Source organism: Eleutherodactylus coqui, chromosome 4 (genome assembly GCF_035609145.1).
Source record: "Eleutherodactylus coqui strain aEleCoq1 chromosome 4, aEleCoq1.hap1, whole genome shotgun sequence".
Classification (NCBI taxonomy): Eukaryota; Metazoa; Chordata; class Amphibia; order Anura; family Eleutherodactylidae; genus Eleutherodactylus; species Eleutherodactylus coqui.
Genome location: NC_089840.1, coordinates 152,184,453 through 152,204,763, shown reverse-complemented (window position 1 = coordinate 152,204,763; position 20,311 = coordinate 152,184,453). Strand labels below are relative to the sequence as shown.

At 43.1% G+C, this 20,311-nt stretch overlaps 1 protein-coding gene across 1 annotated transcript in view; it reads right to left on the bottom strand.

Annotated features, from left to right (window-relative positions):
• Nucleotides 1–20,311, bottom strand: part of CACNA1S (calcium voltage-gated channel subunit alpha1 S) — a 1,022,072-nt gene that overhangs the window by 811,998 nt on the left and 189,763 nt on the right. Inside the window, exons 7-11 of the mRNA XM_066600322.1 lie at nucleotides 14,949–15,148; nucleotides 10,951–11,054; nucleotides 10,488–10,636; nucleotides 10,319–10,400; nucleotides 10,064–10,224 (exon numbers count right to left, since the gene is read on the bottom strand). Of these exons, the coding sequence (XP_066456419.1) occupies nucleotides 10,064–10,224; nucleotides 10,319–10,400; nucleotides 10,488–10,636; nucleotides 10,951–11,054; nucleotides 14,949–15,148 (696 nt within the window). The remainder of the gene's footprint in view (nucleotides 1–10,063; nucleotides 10,225–10,318; nucleotides 10,401–10,487; nucleotides 10,637–10,950; nucleotides 11,055–14,948; nucleotides 15,149–20,311) is intronic.

Below are 20,311 nucleotides of genomic sequence, written 5' to 3'. Positions count from 1 at the left end.
CCACATCCTTAAATTCCATAGATGTGTTCAATGAAGGCTCGCCATGCTGTTCTCTTACTCCCCACCCAATTTGGCTGGCGTTGTCTAAACTGTGAGGAACAGGATACAAAGCCAGCAGATCTTTAACTTTGTCACTTAATCTGACACAAAATTGACTTCACATTTCAGGATCATTCCACTGAGTCTCATTCACCAATCGACGAACCTAGGACATAAGTAAACAACTAAGTAACAATACAACTGCTAACAGAAACCACAGTATCTAGCTTGAGATGAGCAGGAAAAAACAGAAGACTAAGATTCAGATCTGACCATAACAACCATCAGGTGAAGACTGAGAATAATCAGCACAGGTCCACAGCCAAGACTGGAATAAAAGCCCTCCCTAATTACTAGGCAGGTGCAACAGGTAGCAGAATACTCCTATAGACACTTCCACCAGTGCTAGAGAAAGCTGAGCGGAAAATCCAAAACAGCACTAGTATAAACCAGACCTCCGTGAGCAAAAATCAAAACCTGACGCAACAACAGTCAATCGCTCTTTTATGCTAGTTACACTGACACTTAGCCAGAGAAGGACATGGTGAAGCCCTGTTAAATGCACACAGACACACTATACTGCAGTGGAATTGTGAATCACTATGGTTTATTAATGTATTGCTAATCTGCTGTTAAAGGTTTTTTCATTTTTTATGTAATTAAAGATTAATCACTGTATAAATGAAAAGTTATTGAACTTTATAATACACTTTGTGTTTTATGTCCTCCCAAACATTCTAAATCTTTGTTTGCCCTCATTAAAAGAACACTTCTTTTACATTTAAAGGCAGCAAATTCCTACGCAGCCAGTCTTGCTCTCAGCTGTGAAGTCGATATAATTGTGTCCCATCTACAGATGTAGCGATTTTTAAAATTAAATATGTGCTGTGTGTAAACATATCATTAGTAGCTGTAGAAATCTTTCAGCATCTAGGCTGTTTAGCTTCCAGAGAATTACCTAGACTGTACCGTACAACCATATTCATTTGTAAGCGGAGAGCAAGACTAGCTATGTAGGTGTTTGCAGCATCTGAGTGTAAACATGAGTGGTCTGGTAAGGCTACTTTTACACATGAAGGATCCACTTCTGCTAGTGGAATGGCTACAGAAACTCCACAGAATTCACAGTACAAGCCAAGTGAATGAGATTACAATTTCACACATTGTTGATTTTTTTCGGCTGCAGAAACTCAGGAAAATTGAAAAACTGCTGAGGATTATGAATCCACAGAATCTCTATTTATATTGCAGAAATTGCCATAGAGATCAATGGAGATCAATGGAGAACATACAAACCACATCAAAATCCGCAAATATACTTCTGTTGTGGATTTTGAAGCGTTCCCACTGGAGAAACACTAATTCTGCTTGGAAATCTGCATTTGGCGATGTTTGAAAGCAAAGTTTGCCAGTGTGAACTATCAAATCACCACGAACAGAGAGAGTAGATTCAAAAAGATTTAGACAAGCTTAAACAGTGGGCGGCGACTAACAGAATGGGCAAAGAAAAATATATACAGAATGGGAGGAATTGAGCTAAGCAGCACATGTGAAAAAGACGGGTTTAGAGCTCCCACTCACTGTCGTTTTTTTTCTCCACTGCGCTGCGAAAACTCTCGCAGAGCAGTGCGAGAAAATCGCTGGGATATCGCTGCAACATCGCCAGTCTTTTCAATGGGGCCAGCGGCAGCAGCGCTAGCCCCATTGAAAAGATATGGAGAACGCCGCGGACTTCTGCCACAGCTGTAGCAGAAGTCCGCGGCATGCTATCCCATTGCTTTCAATTGGATCGGCACTGCTGCCTATCCCATTGAAAGCAGTGGTTTCTGACAAGCCCCGCAGAATGAGCCCTCAGCCAATCTGCACAGCCCTTTCAGTAGGCGGGGATTTTTAAATCCCCGTCTGCTGAAAGTGCTGGACAGCAGTGCCGGTGAGCCAGCCGGAGGACGCGGCTGACAGCAGGAGTTGTGTGTAACTTTTTTATTATTTTTTTAACCACTTTTTGATGATTATCGGGGAAGGGCTTATATTTCAAGCCCTTCTCCGATAATCATTCTGCGGGGCTTGTCAGAAACCACTGCTTTCAATGGGATCGGCAGCAGTGCCGATTCCATTGAAAGCAATGGGATAGCATGTCGCGGACTTTTGCCACAAAGACTGGCGATGTCGCAGCGATATCCCAGCGATTTTCTCGCACTGCTCTGCAAGAGTTTTCACTTACTCTCGCAGCGCAGTGGAGAAAAAAACGCCAGTGGGTGGGAGCCCTTAGTCAGACCTCATCTGGATGTGTCCAGTTCTGAGCACCCCAATTTAAAAAAAGACATCGAGAAACTGAAGCAAGTTCAGAGAAGAGCTATTAGGATGGTGAGCGGTCTGCAAATCATGTTCTATGAGGGAACGGTTAAAGGATCTAGGAATGTTTAGCTTGCAGAAGAGAAGGCTGAGAAGAGACTTTATAGCTGTCTACAAATATCTGAAGGGCTGTCACAGTTTAGAGGGATCAGCCCTTTTTTTATCTGCACAAGGAAAGACTAGAAACAATGGGATGAAACTGAAAGGGAGGAGACACAAATTAGATATTAGACAGTGAGGGGGATCAATGAGTGGAACAAGTTGCCATGGGAGGTGGTGAGTTCTCCTTCAATGGAAGTCTTCAGAGGCTGGACAGACACCTGTCTGGGATGATTTAGTGATCCTGCATTGAGCAGGGTGTTGGATCCAATAACCCTGGAGTACCCTTCCAACTCTACCATTCTATGAAAAAGCAACACATCTCGCAGCAGAAAATTCATACTGAAACACAATTACATATACAAAATCTGAAACAAAAATGCATCAAATTCAGCTAAGTGTCATGAGGAGACCTACGGTCGCCGCTGTGGGTGTGCAGCGCAGGAGTGGCAGTTTGCCTGGGGTCGTCAGTGGCCGTGGTGGTGTCGCCTGTGGTGGTTGGCGTCCAGGCCGGTGTCGAGCGTGGGGTCCGCGGCGCTGCTGGGCGGGGCCTCGGCGGCCGGGCTCAGAGTTCCCCTGTTAGGGGGCACGGCCGGAGGAGGGACGGACTTCATGCATTACCGGCCAGCGCGTACCCAGCTTCCGCCCTGACCTAGGCGGGGTTTTGGGTATTTAGCTCTGCAGACACTGTCAGTCCCTGCCAGTGTTTGCTAATGGTTCTCCAGCTAACACCCGCTCAGGTTGCTCATTCCAGTCTTCTGACCCGGTTTGCTCTGACCTTGATCTTGCCTTTCCCTGGGTTACTTGATAGTTCTTTGGTGGTTACTTGTCTCTCTAGTCCTGACTTGGATTTTGTTATATTCTGTCGTCTGGTTAGTTGGTCTCTCCTGTCCCTGTTCCCGGGGTTCCTTCACTGCAGAGTACGGACCGTCGCCCAGTTGTTGCCCTGGGGTTTAGTCCAGGGTGGCAAGTAGGTAGGGACAGGGGAGAGGGTTGGTTGTAGGGACTTCTTTTCTGGTGACCGTAAGGCATTTTTCGTGTTCCGTGAGGGATGTAGACTATATTTTAGTTTGTGCCCACACTCCTCTGGGTCAAAACATCAGAGGGTTGGAATTGTTATTTCCCGACTATGAGGGGACCCACAGAATTGGGATTTTTCATTACCATCAGATTCCCCCTGTCGTCAGTCGGTGGATGCCTTTTTCTCCGCCTTAGGTCAGATATATGATGAGCCAGATCATGCAGGTTATGTGGTTTATAAATTATTGAGCCTGCGTCAGGGTAAGATGACGGCCGAGGAGCTTTGTTCACAATTCCAACAGTTCTGTGTAGATTCTGGGTGGAATGATCGAGTCTTAAAGGACCTTTTTTTGACCAGGCTCTCTTAGTCGGTAAAGGACTTGGTGTTGGGTCACCCGGCAATGACGTTAGCAGTACGAGCTGACCGGCGTCTGAGGGCTAGAAGGGTCACTAGACCAGAGAGTCTCACCTTGGCCTGTAAAGAGCAGCACCCCAGTTCCCCCGGTAACCAGATAGAAAATAAGGAACTGGGATACCTGTCAGCACCGGTGCGCTGGGCTTTCCGACAAAGAAACAGCTTGTGCTTCTAGTGCGGGGACACTGGACATCTTGTCGCCATCTGTGACCATAGACGGCAGCAGGAAAACTTCTGCTTCAGGGCTATCTCCAGAAGGATCGCCTAGGAGCTCAGGTACTTCCGGGTTTTTCCAAGTTGCTTTAACCTTGTTCCATTCTGTTGGGTTCCTGCCTCATTTCTGGTCAGGCTTTTGTCGACTCAGGGGCGGCAGTTAATTTTGTGAATTTCGAGTTTGTCAAGTCAATAGCTTCTGTGTTGCGAGATTTAAATTCCAATTTACAGGTCTCTAGAATTGATGCCACCCCACTGGCCGCGGGTTTGATAAAGAAGATTACACTGGAACTAAGGTTTTCAGTGGGAGCGCTTCATTCAGAAATCTGTACATTCTTGGTGATGGAAGGTCTATCGGTTGATGTTGTGTTGGGGTTACCGTGATTGCAACTACATAACCCCGTTATCGATTGGGCAGCTTCCGAGTTGATACAGTGGGGTCCAGGATGCATGGACCACATGACAACCGTCCAGTTGCATGCCTCTGGTTGTGAGGTGGCCGACCTACCTAAGTATTTAGAAGTATTCGCAGATGAATTTTCCAAACAGCTTTCGGAAGCTTTACCCCCTCATAGTGAGTGGGATTGCAAGATTGATCTCCTTCCCGGAAGTAAGATCCCAAAGGAGGGTATCTACAATGCTACTGTGCCTGAACGAGAGGCTATGAACGAGTATGTAACTGAGAGCTTGGCCAAGGGCCATATACGCCATTCTGAGTCTCCTGCTGGGGCCGGTCTATTCTTTGTGGAGAAGAAGGATGGTAGTCTCCGGCCTTGTATTGATTATCGAGCATTAAATATGATTACTGTAAAGAATCAATACTCGCTTCCATTGATTCCCGATTTACTCAATCAGGTTGTGGGGGCTAGATGGTTCTCCAAGCTCAATCTGAGAGGAGCTTACAACCTGATTAGAATCCGTGAAGGGATGAATGGAAGACCGCATTTAATACTCCGTTCGGACATTTTGAATGTTTAGTAATGCTGTTTGGATTATGCAATGCTCCGGCCGTTTTCCAGGGCTTCATGAACACCATTTTTCACTATATCACAGGGGCCTTCATGGTGGTATATCTGGATGACATATTAATTTTCTCTCCTGATTGGGAATCTCATGTTAGGCATTTACATGTTGTTCTTTCGCGTCTTCGAGACAATAAATTATTTGCCAAATTGTCAGTTCGGGGTGCAGAGGGTGTTGTTTTTGGGCTATGTGATAACTCCTTACGCCATTCAGATGGATTCCGATAAGGTTCGCGCCATAACTGAATGGTGCCAACCGAACAGTCTAAAGGCACTGCAGCGATTTCTTGGTTTCGCAAATTTTTACCGTAAGTTTATCAGGAACTTTTCTGTGGTGGCCAAACCATTGACAGACCTAACCAAGAAGGGGGCTGATTTAGTTAACTGGTCACCTGAGGCAATAGAGGCTTTTATAAATTTGAAGAAGGCATTCTCGTCAGCCCCTGTATTGGTATAATCTGATCTTAACCTGCCTTTTGTGGTGGAGGTAGACGTGTCCGAACATGGTGTAGGTGCGGTTTTGTCGCAGGGCTCCACCTGTCTTGCCAAGTTGCAGCCATGTGCCTTCTTTTCCAGGAAATTCGGTCCAGCGGAGAGAAACTATGATATTGGCAATAGAAAATTATTGGCTATGGAATGAGCATTTGAGGAGTGGTGACATTTCCTGGAAGAGGCTAAGCATCAAGTTACAGTATTTACGGATCATAAAAATTTGATATACTTAGAGTCTGCCAAATGTCTAAATGCACGACAGACCCGGTGGGCCTTGTTCTTCTTACGCTTTAATTTTGTCGTTACATATATTCCAGGGTCTACGAACGTTAGGGCTGATGCTTTATCTCGTAGTTTTGGAGCTCCTGAGCAGGAGGATTCCCACTCTGAGGGGATCTTGTCACCTAGGATAGTGGTGGCGGCCTTGACGTCAGACATATCCAATCAGATTTTAACGGCTCAGGCTGATGCCCTGGTTTCTCTTCCAGAAGGGAAGCTTTTTGTACCCATTGCCTGGTGGTTGCAGGTACTGGAGGAGGTCCATACATCGGTCTTAGCGGGTCACCCGGGAATCCGTAGTACGTTAGAATTATGCAGACGTTTGTACTGGTGGCCGCGGATGGCCCAGGATGTCAGGAGTTTTGTGGAGGTCTGTACCACCTGCGCTCGTGGGAAGAGTGTTAGGAGACGCCCTGAGGGACCTATACTGCCACTGCCTGTTCCATTTAGACCATGGTCGCATTTATCCATGGATTTCATTACCGACTTACCAGTTTCTCAAGGGTATTCGGTAATATGGCTGGTAGTTGACCGTTTTTCTAAGATGGCTCATTTTGTTCCATTAAAGAAGTTACCATCGGCTCCTGAATTGGCGTCCATTTTCATTAGGGAAGTGGTACGGTTACATGGCATCCCCGATGATGTAGTGTCTGATCCGGGGGTACAATTTGTGGCCCATTTTTGTTGTGCGTTCTGTAAGAACTTGGAAGTGCGGTTGTCATTCTCCATGGCCTTTCACCCACAATCCAATGGGCAGGCGGAACGCATGAACCAAGAACTTATTCACTATCTCAGGCTCTATGTGAGCAATCGGCAACAGCAGTGGGCAGAGTTTTTGGCGTTGGCCGAATTTGCTATTAATAACCATTGCAATTCCGCATGCGGTACTTTGCCGTTTTTCTGTAATGTGGGTTATCACATCAGATGTTCTTTGGGGGTTTCTTCAGTTTCTGAGAATCCCGCAGCTGATGCTAGAATTGCTAAGCTTCAAGAGGTTTGGGGTGAGGTCCGACGGAATTTAGAACAGGCCAGGAGAGTTATGTTAAAGGGTGGTGCTAACAGACACACCATCTCGGATTCCTTCTCCGTTGGTCAGTTGGTGTATCTATCCTCCAAGAATTTGAGATTGAAGGTCCCCGCACTGAAATTAGCCCCATGTTTTGTGGGGCCTTTCCCTGTTAGCAGAGTCATCAATCCGGTGGCTTTTGAGTTGGCGTTACCGGAGTCTTGGAGGATTCATAAAGTTTTTCATAAATCTTTGCTAAAGAAATATGTCCCTCCTGTGGTTCCAATCTCCAGTCCCCCACTGCACTGGTTCAGCGTGAGATAGAGTATGAAATCAATAGAATTTTGGATTCCAGAAAGTGGTGGGGTGCTATCCAGTATTTGGTTTCGTGAAAGGGGTTTGGACCAGAGGAGCGTTCATGGGTGCCTGCCAGAGATGTGCACGCTCCGCGGCTGGTACGCTTCTTTTCATAGATCTCATCTGCGTACGCCGTTGACAGGGATCGGGGGCCCCCCGTGAGAGGGCGGTACTGTCAGGAGGAGACTTACGGTCACCGGTGGTGGTGCGCGGTGCGGGTGTGGCAGTTTGCCCGGGGTTGTCGGTGGCCGTGGTGGTGTCGCCCAGGGGTTGCCTGGGGTGGTTGACGTTTGGGCTGGTGTCGGGCGTGGGGTCCAGGGTGCTACGGTGGTTGGGCTCGGAGATCCCTTGTTAGGGTGCACGGCCGGAGGAGGGCCGAACTTCATGCATTACCGTCCAGCGCGTTACCAGGTTCCGCCCCGACCTAGGCGGGGTTTCGGGTATTTAGCTCAGAAGACATGGTCAGTCCCTGCCAGTGTTTACTAATGGTTCTCCAGCTAACACCCACTCAGGTTGCTTGTTCCAGTCTCCTGACCCGGTTTGCTCTGACCTTGATCTTGCCTTTCGCTGGGTTACTTGATAGTTCTTTGGTGGTTACTTGTTTCTCTAGTGCTGACTTGGATTTTGTTATATTCTGTCGTCTGGTTAGTTGGTCTCTCCTGTCCCCGGGGTTCCTTCAGTCAGAGTAGGGACCGCCGCCCAGTTGTCGTCATGGGGTTTCGCCCAGGGTGGCAAGTAGGTAGGGACAGGGGAGAGGGTTGATTTTGGGAATTCTAGTCTTTCGTTCCTAACCAGCCCTGACACAAAGTTCATTAACTACGGTCATCTGTAGAAAAGTAACAGATATTCTGCAGCAGAATTTCAGCCGGCTCAGACATCGTGTGTGAAGATTGCCTTAGGTATAATTTACACAGTGTTTTTACTTGCACTGGGATTCCCTGTGGGGGCTGGCATCACTGGTGCTGCAGCGAGCAGGAGTTGGTAAGCGTTGCTCGAATCGGTGCGCTAACTTTGGTTTGGTCACAGTGGTGGCGACTCGTGCAGCAGGTTGATTGCAATTGAGTCCATAACAATTAGTAGTTCGTGTACTGTCTAATGTGACGCCAGTGCCTTTGAATGCGTCAGGATGATGAAATAATGAAATCATAATTTGCATACTTTGCAGTTTAGCCGGGAATAGAAACTTCAATATCTTTTCATGCATTCAAAACAACATACAGTGATTGCTTGAATCTCTCCTGAGGAATAAAGCTGCCAGACTAATTTAATGCTTGCGATATTAAGAGTTTATTTGTGGAGGAATGGAGGGAATAGTGCAGACTCTCCTGTAGACACACAGACTGCTGACTGTGCAGGGTCAAGATAAACTCAGTTGAAATTACCGCTTTTTCCTTCCAGATTCCGTGGGGTCTGCTCTGGCTTAGATTCCTCCTTAAGCACGGATGAAAAGGACTCTGCTATCCTTCAGCTCTTCCCTCCAGCTGACTCCACGACTACACATTCTTCAGGGCTGGCCTTCTGGCCCTAGTCTCCAGACTAAAATAATTAGCCTCCATGCTAGACTAGATTTGCTCACATCCTCTTCCATGATTGACTAACCCCACCCATGTCCTGCCTCTTATACCCTTCCCACCAATCAATCCTGGACTATGGGGAAACCTTCTACACAATCCCAGGGCTAGCTAGAGATGATTGACAGGTAACAGGGCAGGTTAGGGTGATTTCTGCATAGTCATGCAGGGTTAGAGAGAGAAAGCAGCAGACATTAACCCCTAATGAATCAGACAAGGTTAATACACATAATAACACAAGAGCACACAGACACACACATATACACATAGACATTCCACATAACGTAGCTATGACAATGCTGTGGGACCCCAACTCTGGGGTACTACAGTGCCAAAAACAGCATTGTGGATACCAGAAGGGAACCAAATAGAACATTTCACTGTCTGTAGTCAGGTGGACACCACTTTGAGGTCTGTTTGACCGAGTGGAAATGAAAAGAACCCTTATTTGTTAATTGACTACACTATTCTGTACTCCAAATAGAGTGGAAATGAACGGAATCTTTGTTAAGCAGCCACTAAAGTGTTGTCCGTTTGACTAATGATAATGAATGCTTCCATAATGCAGTTTTTGGCACCTGTGACGGAACGCACAGACGGAATCGCACAAAGTATAGAGAAAACACTGTTTGAATGCTTTCTAAGCAAATATACTGAAAATGAGGCGGAAAAGCACACTATATGAGAAAGTTGTATTACTTAAAATGGCTATAAAAAGTTATCCTCTATCTACAGGAAAACTAGCATAAATAGCTGATCAGTGGAGGTCTAAAAACTGGGGTCAAGTAGGTCCAGAAATTAATGTAGCAGCATTCAAGCAGGAAAGGCCACTGCTCCATTCATTTCAATGAGAGTGCCAAAGACTGTCGAGTACTTGAACTTGGCAATCTCCAGCGCTCTCTTTCAAATGAATGGAGCGACCTCTTCTCTATTCAGCTAGTTATCTCCTATCCTATTGATAGGGGATAACATATTACAACCAGAATACCCCTCTAATTTATACAGTAATTAAGCTTTTATTAAATAAAATCAAGAACAATATTTTATTCAACTCTGATACGTATTTTTAGTGTTATATAAATGGAATTTCTTAAAAACCAGTTTTCCTGTATTGGGCAGTTCTACCACAGCAGAAAAATTTTCCAAACAAAAGGTTAATGCTAGAATTTGTCAAACGGAGAGAATAAATGGTACATACCTTGGGCTCTTGTAAGGGCTTCTGGTTGATTGTGGTGTTCAGTTGCAATGGTGACTGTGTTCAAAAGTATAATGATGATAACAAGCCAGTAGAAGAATCTAGACTTCACAAGAGCACGACATTTTCGTCGAAGCAGACGATGCCACTGACGCCATTGACGACTGTTAACAGATATTTATACTTTGAGCTTGTGTACATACATTGGCATTACCATTTTTAATTGCGTAATTTGTCCAATACTAGAACTTCACTTACAAAATGGAAATGCATTTATTGATTCCCTCCATTTCATACAGACTTTCAGTTTCTGAGCCGCCCTCTTCTAACTGTAAAAGCCCTAAAAAAAAGGAGAAAGAAAACATATCTAATAGTGTAGATATACAGAAACACTTCACTGTCTATGCGCTATTTATTTTGTGGTCACCATCTCTCGATTCTAGATCTGGATCCATTACTTCCGCATGAGTGATCCAGTCTAAATAACCTCGTAAATCCTCATCCATAGCCTGCTGTTCCCGAAGCTTTTGGAAAGCACCACGAGATTTGGCTTTTTCACGTTCTTTTGTAAATTCACTGCAAAGAACAGAAAAATAGGTTGATTTAGGCATAGCAAATGTCTTACTAAGGCTACGTTCACACGGGCAATTTAAAAGTTGCACCCGAGAGTCTTGGGCACTACTCGTATTGGACAGCACTCAGACATCCCATCTGTGTGCTGTTTGATGCGCTGAACACCGCACACTGACATTCTCATCTGCAGATCGGACAAGAATAGGACATGCTTTGATTTGTTTTACTCGAACTATTCATCATAGTAAAAAAAAGCTCATATGCAAGTAGCCTTAAGGTATAAAATGAGACTAAAATAAAAGGCAAAAAATTTCTACCCGCTCAGGACTCCAAGCACCAAATTTAGCACGAAGAAGGATCCCAGTAGGATAAGGCTAACAAAGTAAATCCAGGGCCATTCATTTCCAATTGCATCATTGACCTAAATGGAAAAGAGAAAGACTGTCCATTTCTTATGCAAAATTATAGTTTAACCTTCCCAAAGCAATGTGCTTATACAAGAGTTTAGCTTCAATCATATCAATACCATAAGAAACCAATCTGTTAGGCCGAGACAAGGCAGAAATCTGCAGACCTCAATTATAATGCAAATCAAATATCAAATTTCAAAATTAAATTTATATTCTACTAGCTGATATACCCGGCTTCGCCCGAGTTAATTTGGTACTGGTGTTTATCTGGTGTACACACGGAAAATCTTATAAAGTCGTGGTTACTTTAGAGATACCGGAAAAACATATGTTCATCATTTTGCATAGTTCTCTGCGTTACCCAGGAAACACCACGTGGAGGTTTCCTTTATATAAAATGACATCAGGAAGTGAGAGAATTAGATTACGTACATAAAATTTGGACACTAATTCTTTTGCGCTTAGAATTGAATAATCGAGTTGGGACCCATTAACTTTTCATATTTATGACATAATCAATGCTTGTGCCAAATTTCATGTTTCTATGACATTGGGAAGTGAGAGATTTAGATTATGTACGTAAAATGTGGACGCTAATTCTTTTGCGTATAGAATTGAATAATGGAGTTGGGACCCATTAGCTTTTCCTATTTATGACATAATCAATGCTCGTGCCAAATTTCCCGTTTCTATGACACGGGAAAGTGAGAAAATTACATTCCGCACGTAAAATTTGGACGCTAATTCTTTTGCGCATAGAATTGAATATTCGAGTTGGGACCCATTAGCGTTTGCTATTTATGACATAATCAATGCTCATGCCAAATTTCACGTTTCTATGACACCGGAAAGTAAAAAAAATTACATTCGGCACGTAAAATTTCAACACCAATTCTTTTGCACTAGTATTGAATAATCGAGTTGGGACCTATGAACTTTTCCTATTTATGACATAATCAATGCTCGTTCTAAATTTCACGTTTCTATGATACCGGAAAGTGAGAAAATTAGATTCCGTACGTAAAATTTGGACGCTAATTCTTTTGTGCATAGAATTGAATAATCGAGTTGGGACCCATTAACTTTTCATATTTATGACACAATCAATATTCGTGCCAAATTTCATGTTTCTATGACATTGGGAAGTGAGAGATTTAGATTATGTACGTAAAATTTGGACGCTAATTCTTTTGCGCATAGAATTGAATAATGGAGTTGGTACCCATTAGATTTTCCTATTTATGACATAATCAATGCTCGTGCCAAATTTCCCGTTTCTATGACACCGGAAAGTGAAAAAATTACATTCCGCATGTAAAATTTGGACGCTAATTCTTTTGCGCATAAAATTGAATAATGGAGTTGGGACCCATTAGCCTTTCCTATTTATGACATAATCAATGCTCGTGCCAAATTTCACGTTTTTATGATACAGGAAAGTGATAAAATTAGATTCCGTACGTAAAATTTGGACGCTAATTCTTTTGCGCTAGAATTGAATAATAGAGTTGGGACCTATGAACTTTTCCTATTTATGACATAATCAATGCTCGTGCCAAATTTCCTGTTTCTATGACACCGGAAAGTGAAAAAATTACATTCCGCACGTAACATTTCGACGCTAATTCTTTTGCGCTAGAATTGAATAATCGAGTTGGGACCTATGAGCTTTTCCTATTTATGACATAATCAATGCTCGTACCAAATTTCACGTTTCCATGACACCGGAAAGCGAGAAAATTACATTCCGCACGTAAAATTTTGACGCCAATTCTTTTGCACTAGAATTGAATAATCGAGTTGGGACCTATGAACTTTTCCTATTTATGACATAATCAATGCTCGTGCCAAATTTCCTGTTTCTATGACACCGGAAAGCGAAAAAATTAGATTCCGTACGTAAAATTTGGACGCTAATTCTTTTGCGCATAGAGGTGAATAATCGAGTTGGGACCCATTACCTTTTCCTATTTATGACATAATCAATGCTGGTGCCAAATTTCACGCTTCTATGACACCGGAAAGTGAGAAAATTACATTCTGTACGTAAAATTTGGACGCTAATTCTTTTGCGCATAGAATTGAATAATCGAGTTGGGACCTATTAACTTTTCCTATTTATGACATAATCAATGCGCGTGCCAAATTTTAAGTTTCTACGACATTGGGAAGTGCGATATTTAGATTCCGTATGCAAAATTTCGACGCCAATTCTTTTGTGCTAGAATTGAGTAATCGAGTTGGGACCCAATTACTTTTCCTATTTTGGAGATAATCTATGCTTGTGCCAAAATTCATGTTTCTACGACATCGGGAAGTTGGAGAACTTTTGGCGAGTCAGTGAGTGAGTGAGAGAGTGAGTGAGTCAGTCAGTGAGTCAGTGAGGGCTTTCAGCTTTATATATATAGATCAATGCTCGTGGCAAATTTCCCGTTTCTATGACACCGGAAAGTGAGAAAATTACATTCCGCACGTAAAATTTGGATGCTAATTCTTTTGCGCATAGAATTGAATAATGGAGTTGGGACCCATTAGCTTTTCCTATTTATGACATAATCAATGCTCGTGCCAAATTTCACATTTCTACGACACCGGAAAGTGAGAATATTAGATTCCGTACGTAAAATTTGGACGCTAATTCTTTTGCGCTAGAATTGAATAATCGAGTTGGAACCTATGAACTTTTCATATTTATGACATAATCAATGCTCGTGCCAAATTTCCTGTTTCTATGACACCGGAAAGTGAAGAAATTACATTCCGCACGTAAAATTTGGACGCTAATTCTTTTGCGCATAGAATTAAATAATCGAGTTGGGACCCATTAGCTTTTCCTATTTATCCTATAGTCAATGCTCGTGCCAAATTTCCCGTTTCTATGACACAGAAAAGTGAAAAAATTACATTCCGCACGTAAAATTTCGACGCCAATTTTTTTGCGCTAGAATTGAATAATCGAGTTGGGACCTATGAACTTTTCCTATTTATGACATAATCAATGCTCGTGCCAAATTTCACGTTTCTATGACACCGGAAAGCGAGAAAATTAGATTCCGTATGTAAAATTTGGACGCTAATTCTTTTGCGCATAGAATTGAATAATTGAGTTGGGACCCATTAACTTTTCCTATTTATGACATAATCAATGCTGGTGCCAAATTTCACGCTTCTATGACAAAGGAAAGTGAGAAAATTACATTCCGTACGTAAAATTTGGACGCTAATTCTTTTGCGCATAGAATTGAATAATCGAGTTGGGACTGACTTTGGCGAGTCAGTCAGTGAGTGAGTGAGTCAGTCAGTAAGTCAGTGAGGGTTTCCAGCTTTATATATATAGATGTATCGAAGCGGGAAATGTACTGCATGTTGACAATCCACAGCTTTTCCACAACATAGTGAACATGCTGCAGATATAAATATACACAACATGCTAATTTTTACACTTTTAAAATCTCCATCCACATGGATTAGTACTATAAATTGCCGTGGATTTTCAGTGTAAATCAGCACCTCAAATCCAAACCAATTCTTCCGTGTCTTTATTTTTTTCTCAGTACAGGTCTGTTTTCCATGAATCCACAGCCAGACATATAGCTGAAGTGTAGCAGGCATCTTCATAACAAACTTTTCCGCAGCTTGACATGATTCTGCTGTAAATAGCTTTGGAGTTTACAGCAATTCAGCGTTCTAACTCTTCCGTTCTCATAGTATTGGTTAGAATTGCTTTCTGTTGACTAGGTTGGATACACCTAGTCAACTAAAAGATTATTTTTTTCTGCTTTCAGACCCTGACAGACTTTATTATAACCAAAATGAGATGCCATATACAAATAATATATAGTAAACATTGTGTATATAGATCTTGTTTAGGAAACTAAATGGAAGAACAACGGTGCAACACTTACCCAGTACAGAACTTCTGTCCACCCCTCCATAGTTACACACTGGTATACAGTCAGCATAGCAAAACCAAAGTTGTCAAAGTGAGTTATACCATTGTTTGGACCTGGCCACCACCCTCTACACTCTGTTCCATTGAGTGTGCACTGACGACCTTGACCTGTAGTACTACAGGGAGCAGGTTTTTCTACTGTGCCTAAAATGTCTGTAAAATAAAATTTTGTGAATCAATTAAAAAAATTCAGATGTAAACATTAGTATCATATAAAATTTCACGATAACAAAGTTGATTTAAAATTATACATATCCATGAAAAACATCTGTTAGACAGCAAAGCTGACAGCCCTCCAGATATTCGTAGACGGCTATTAAGTCTCCTCTCAACCTTCTCTCCTGCAAGCTAAACATTCTCAGATCCTTTAACCGTTCTTCATAGGACATGGCTTACAGACCGCTCACCATCTTGGTAACTCTTCTCTCAACTTGCTCCAGTTTCTCAATGTCTTTTTTTAAATTAGGGTGCCCAGAACTAGACACAGTATTTCAGATGAGGTCTGACTAAGGAAGAGTAGAGGGGAATAACTATCTCACGTGATCTAGACTCTATGCTTCTCTTAATACATCCCAGAACTGTGCTTGCCTTTTTTGCTACTGCATCACATTGTTGACTCATGTTCAGTCTATGATCTATTGGTATACCCACGTCTTTTTCGCATGTGCTACTGCTTAGCCCAATTCCTCCCATTATGTATGTGTTATTTTCTTTTTTCTTGCCCAGTTGTAATACTTTGCATTTCTCCTTGTTAAATACCATTCTGTTAGTCGACGCCCACCACCCACTGTTCAAGTTAGTATAGATATTTTTGAATTCTTTCTCTCTCTTCTCTAGTGTTAGCAATCCCTCTTAGCTTTGTGTAGTCAGAAAACCTGATCACTTTCCCCTCAATTCCTTCCTCCAGATCAGTTATAAAAATGTTGACCAACACTGGGCCTATGACAGAGCCTTGTGGTACCCCACTTGCTGTATTTTTCCCATTGGATGTGCAGCCATTTATGACAACTCTTTTGAGTACGACCACTCAGTCAGTTGTGAATCCACCTAACAGTTGACTGGGACCTGGAGACTTGAATTCATTTAAGTTAACTAAGTGTTCCCTCACTATCTCTCTGCTTATAGGTAGCCTGCATTTTTTATTTCCCCAATAGCATAGGGAAGATCAGCTGATGTTACATTTAGTTTCTGAGAGAAAATAGATACAAAATAGGAATTTAGAAGCTCTGCCTTCTCAACATCATTTTTAACCAATTCAACAATTTCATCCTGCAAACATCCTATAGCATCTTTGACTATTCTTTTGCTTTTGACAAACTCCCTAAATTCTTTTTTATTGCTTTTGGCCTCTCTTCAATGAGAAGAAACTAACCTGATATCGCTGTGCTCGGGGCTAAAGATTCGGGTGCCGCTGCGGCTGACAGGTGAGTCGCAGCGGGGAGCAGGGGAGAGCGGGCGGGAGAGAAGGAGAGAAAGATCTTACCTCCGTTCCTCCCCGCTCTCCCCTGCAGCTCCCCGCTCCGTGCCGCAACCCGAATCTTTAGCCCCGAGCACAGCGATACTCGGATAAAGCCAATTACTCGAGCGAGTAGTGCTTATCTGAGTACACTCGCTCATCTCTAATATCTTTACATGTGATGCTCTTCTCCAAACTGGGAGTGTCTCTTTCTAAGTCCCTGGTGATCAGGTTAGGCCTCCCTCTGCTTGCTTCACTCCAATTTCCTTCCATGTTTACACCCTTTATGATGACAATGTTCCATGACTATATACATATATGTGTATGTTAGTATTGAGCAAACTGAAACATTTGAACCCTATTTTGGGTCAAGTTTTGCTAAATGTGTGGTTCTGTGCAAGGTTTGTCTTGGCTGAACTCACTAAAATGGCATCTGCCATGTGGCAGAAAGAAAAAGGAGATCATATGACCTCAGGGTAACCCATAATTCTTACAAACAGCTCTCCCAGGCAATCAGGAGGCAGTACAGGGGTAAGCTCACAGCCACAATAAAAGGCCATGCACCATAGCTCCATCAGCCATTTCAGCCAGGGATTGAGGTGCAAGCAGATCTCTGTGAGGAACAGATTGTACTACAGTGCACAGTAATTGCAGTTAAAAGCAGTGCACAAAGCGTTGCGCTTCTGTTCTGCACATAATCTATTGCATCACAATTTAAAGTGAACAAGTGTCTTTTTTTTAAAAGTTTTTTCTTTCAAAAGTAATCCACAGTAATTGTAGTCCACTGCACAGAGCATTGGGCGTCCGTCCTGCACACAGTCTGTTTCATTGAAATTTAGTGTGTGCAAGTGTCTTTACAAAAAAAAATGTGCATTGTTGTGCATCTGTTTTCAAAATTAAAATGTCTGCTAAAAGAAATGGTGGGAATGGGAAGGGAGCATTTATAGGGCGCCCAGATCCATTACTAGTAGTAGCAGCCATGGACCAAGTAGTAGTAGCAGCAAGCCAAGGTAATCTATCTCCTCTAGTTGGCATGTTATTTTGGAAGATACTATGGCCATTGTGGGCTGGTTGACTTACTTTCAGTCATTTCAGAAGGAAGCCAGGATTTAGTGGATCCCACTTCTCTATTTATATAGTTACTTGGCACACTGATAGAGGAATTAGCATTTCCCTTCCATTAGCTATGTCTCCACTGCCCCCTCCTAGTGGGGCGCCAACTTTTCTCCTAAAAGACAGCACTTCAGATGCTAAGGATAAGGTAGATCCTCAACAACAACATAGTTGATGATGAGGAGTTGGGTGAGATCAGTCAGCTTTTGAAGTGCATTGCCGAAGTGGTGGTGGTGCAAGCAGTCGCTCAGACAATCAGCTGTGGTAGTGGGGGTGATAGTAGTGGCAATTATGAAGGTGGTGGATATAGTGAGGGATATTTTTCACCACCACCTGAGTAACCAGGTTCAGTCATACTAGGACTGTGCCCTTTCTCTTGCAAACACTCTGAGCCCAGACCTCATGGACTTAACAGATTGGAACATTGACAAGAACTGGCCCAATTTGCAGGGGGTATACTTCCTTATCCTCCAGTGTAGCATTAAATAGGTTATTCAGTGTGGCAGGTAGCAAACAGGATTTTCTGCAAAAACTTGGAAAAACGTTTGTCGAAATGAATCCGGCATGGATCGGTGAGCATTTTAAAGCACATGTGCCTGATGGGTTTTTATGACTCTCGAACATTGTTATCCATCAGTGAAGTTTTTGCCAAGATTCGGCGAATGAGCTGTACCAAATGTTTCAAAAGTTTGTTTATCTCTAGTTTATATACTGGGTGCCCCCAGACTCAATTTGGCTTGGTATTTGAACTGAATGAGTCTTTTGTTGCTAGAAGGAACTAATTAGGAGACCACTCTTTTATCATTGTCATTTGATCATTCCAGCCTGGCTTAACTAGTTTTGAGAGGAAGCCAGATGTAAATTAGGCTGGCCAACCTAGACAGCCCCAATCACCAGCTGAAGCTGAAAAATCGAAGTGTTAAGGCCATTTAACAAAGATAATCTTTTAAATGACTGAAAGATTGAAAGATGTAGTGATCTATTTCCATGAAGTGTTAATGTCCATTAGCACTATATTATCTTCATGTGCATGTAAACAGACACTTTCCATTGTTCTCTTTGAGGCTGTCTACACATTTCATTGTTCTCCTTGTGGCTGCCAGCGTATTTCATTGTTCTCCTCTGGCTGCCAGCAAATTTCATTGTTCTCCTGGCAGCTGCCAACACATTCCTTTGTTCTCCTCACAGCTGCCAACACATTCCTTTATTCTCCTCATAGCTGCTGGCACATTCTATTGTTCTCCTCGCGACTGATTGCACATTCCATTGTTTTCCTTGTGGTTGCTGACGCATGCCATTGTTCTCTCTCGGCTAGTGTAAACATGCTGTGGAGAGAACATCCTGTGGATTTTAAGTAAACTAAAATCAATAGTTCAAATGAAAAGTGCACGATGCCCAGGCTTACATGCAATGACTGCCCAATGATGATTTGTTTCGGGCTCAAAATTAGCGTATTCTTATGTATTTCCATCTGCTAAATTCAAAAATCACCATAAAAATGACAGATTAGCTTTTGCTTTGGAGATACAGTGACATCATTTTTTAGAGTTTACATTTTTATTTTGTGGGAATTTATTTGGGTGGGATGTTGTCACACCTCTCAACTGACATAACACAATGTTCTCCATATGTTTGTAGGTTATAAACATAATAAATGTTGCTATGACTGAGTTTCGTATTATTTCAGTTTTTCTTTTTTTCAGAATTTCTGGTTTCGGAGTGCTTTTGAAGTGTAGAATTTGCTATATCAAAATGCCACGCAAATGTGTAAATTTAGTAAATAATTTTAATTACATTTGCGGTGAAATAACATTTTCATCACAGAAACGCAATCTGACTAGAGATGAGCGAGCACCAAAATGCTCGGGTGCTCGTTGCTTGAGTCGAACTTTCCGCTATGCTCGAGGGTTCGTTTTGAGTAACGAACCCCATTGATGTCAATGGGCAACTCGAGCATTTTTGTATATCGCCGATGCTCTCTAAGGTTTTCATTTGTGCAAATCTTCAAAACGTAGAAAGTGATGGAAGCGACACAGATATGGATAGGGCAGGCGCGGGGCAACATGCTGGGCTGCATCTCAGGTTCCCAGGTCCCACTATTAAGCCACAATAGTGGCAAGAGTGAGGCCCCCCCTAACAATTTTTACTTCGGACAAACCCTCATTAGCAAGGCACACCTTAGCTAAGCACCACACTTCCTCCAACCAAGCGCAAGCACTGCCAGCGGGACACACCGCTGCCTCTTCTCCTGGGTTACATGCTGCCCAACTCCCCCCCCACCCCCCGCACGACTCTGCGTCCGCAGCGCACACAAAAGTGTCCCTGCGCAGCCTTCAGCTGCCCTCATGCCACACGCTGGCTGCATAGCCACACCACCCTCATGTCTATTTATAAGTGCGTCTGCCATGAGGAGGAACCAGAGGCACACACTGCAGAGGGTTGGCAGGGCCAGGTAGTGACCCTCTTCAAAATTGGCGGGGCGATAGCCCACAATGCTGTAGAGAATCGATGAGAAATTGACGTTCGATCTTCATTCCAATAAAGTGCCAACCTCCGTCAGGAGCTGGAAACGTGGGCATGAGTTATATAGCTATGGGGAATCCATGTGCCCACACAGTATTCATTCTGTCTAGGTGTCAGATAGCTCAATCGATACCACAAGGGGAAAGCCATCTGCACTCTGCCCTCTACCCAACTCAGTCAGTGTCTTTGTGCCAGACAGGTCAAACACCGCGATGGGAAGTCTG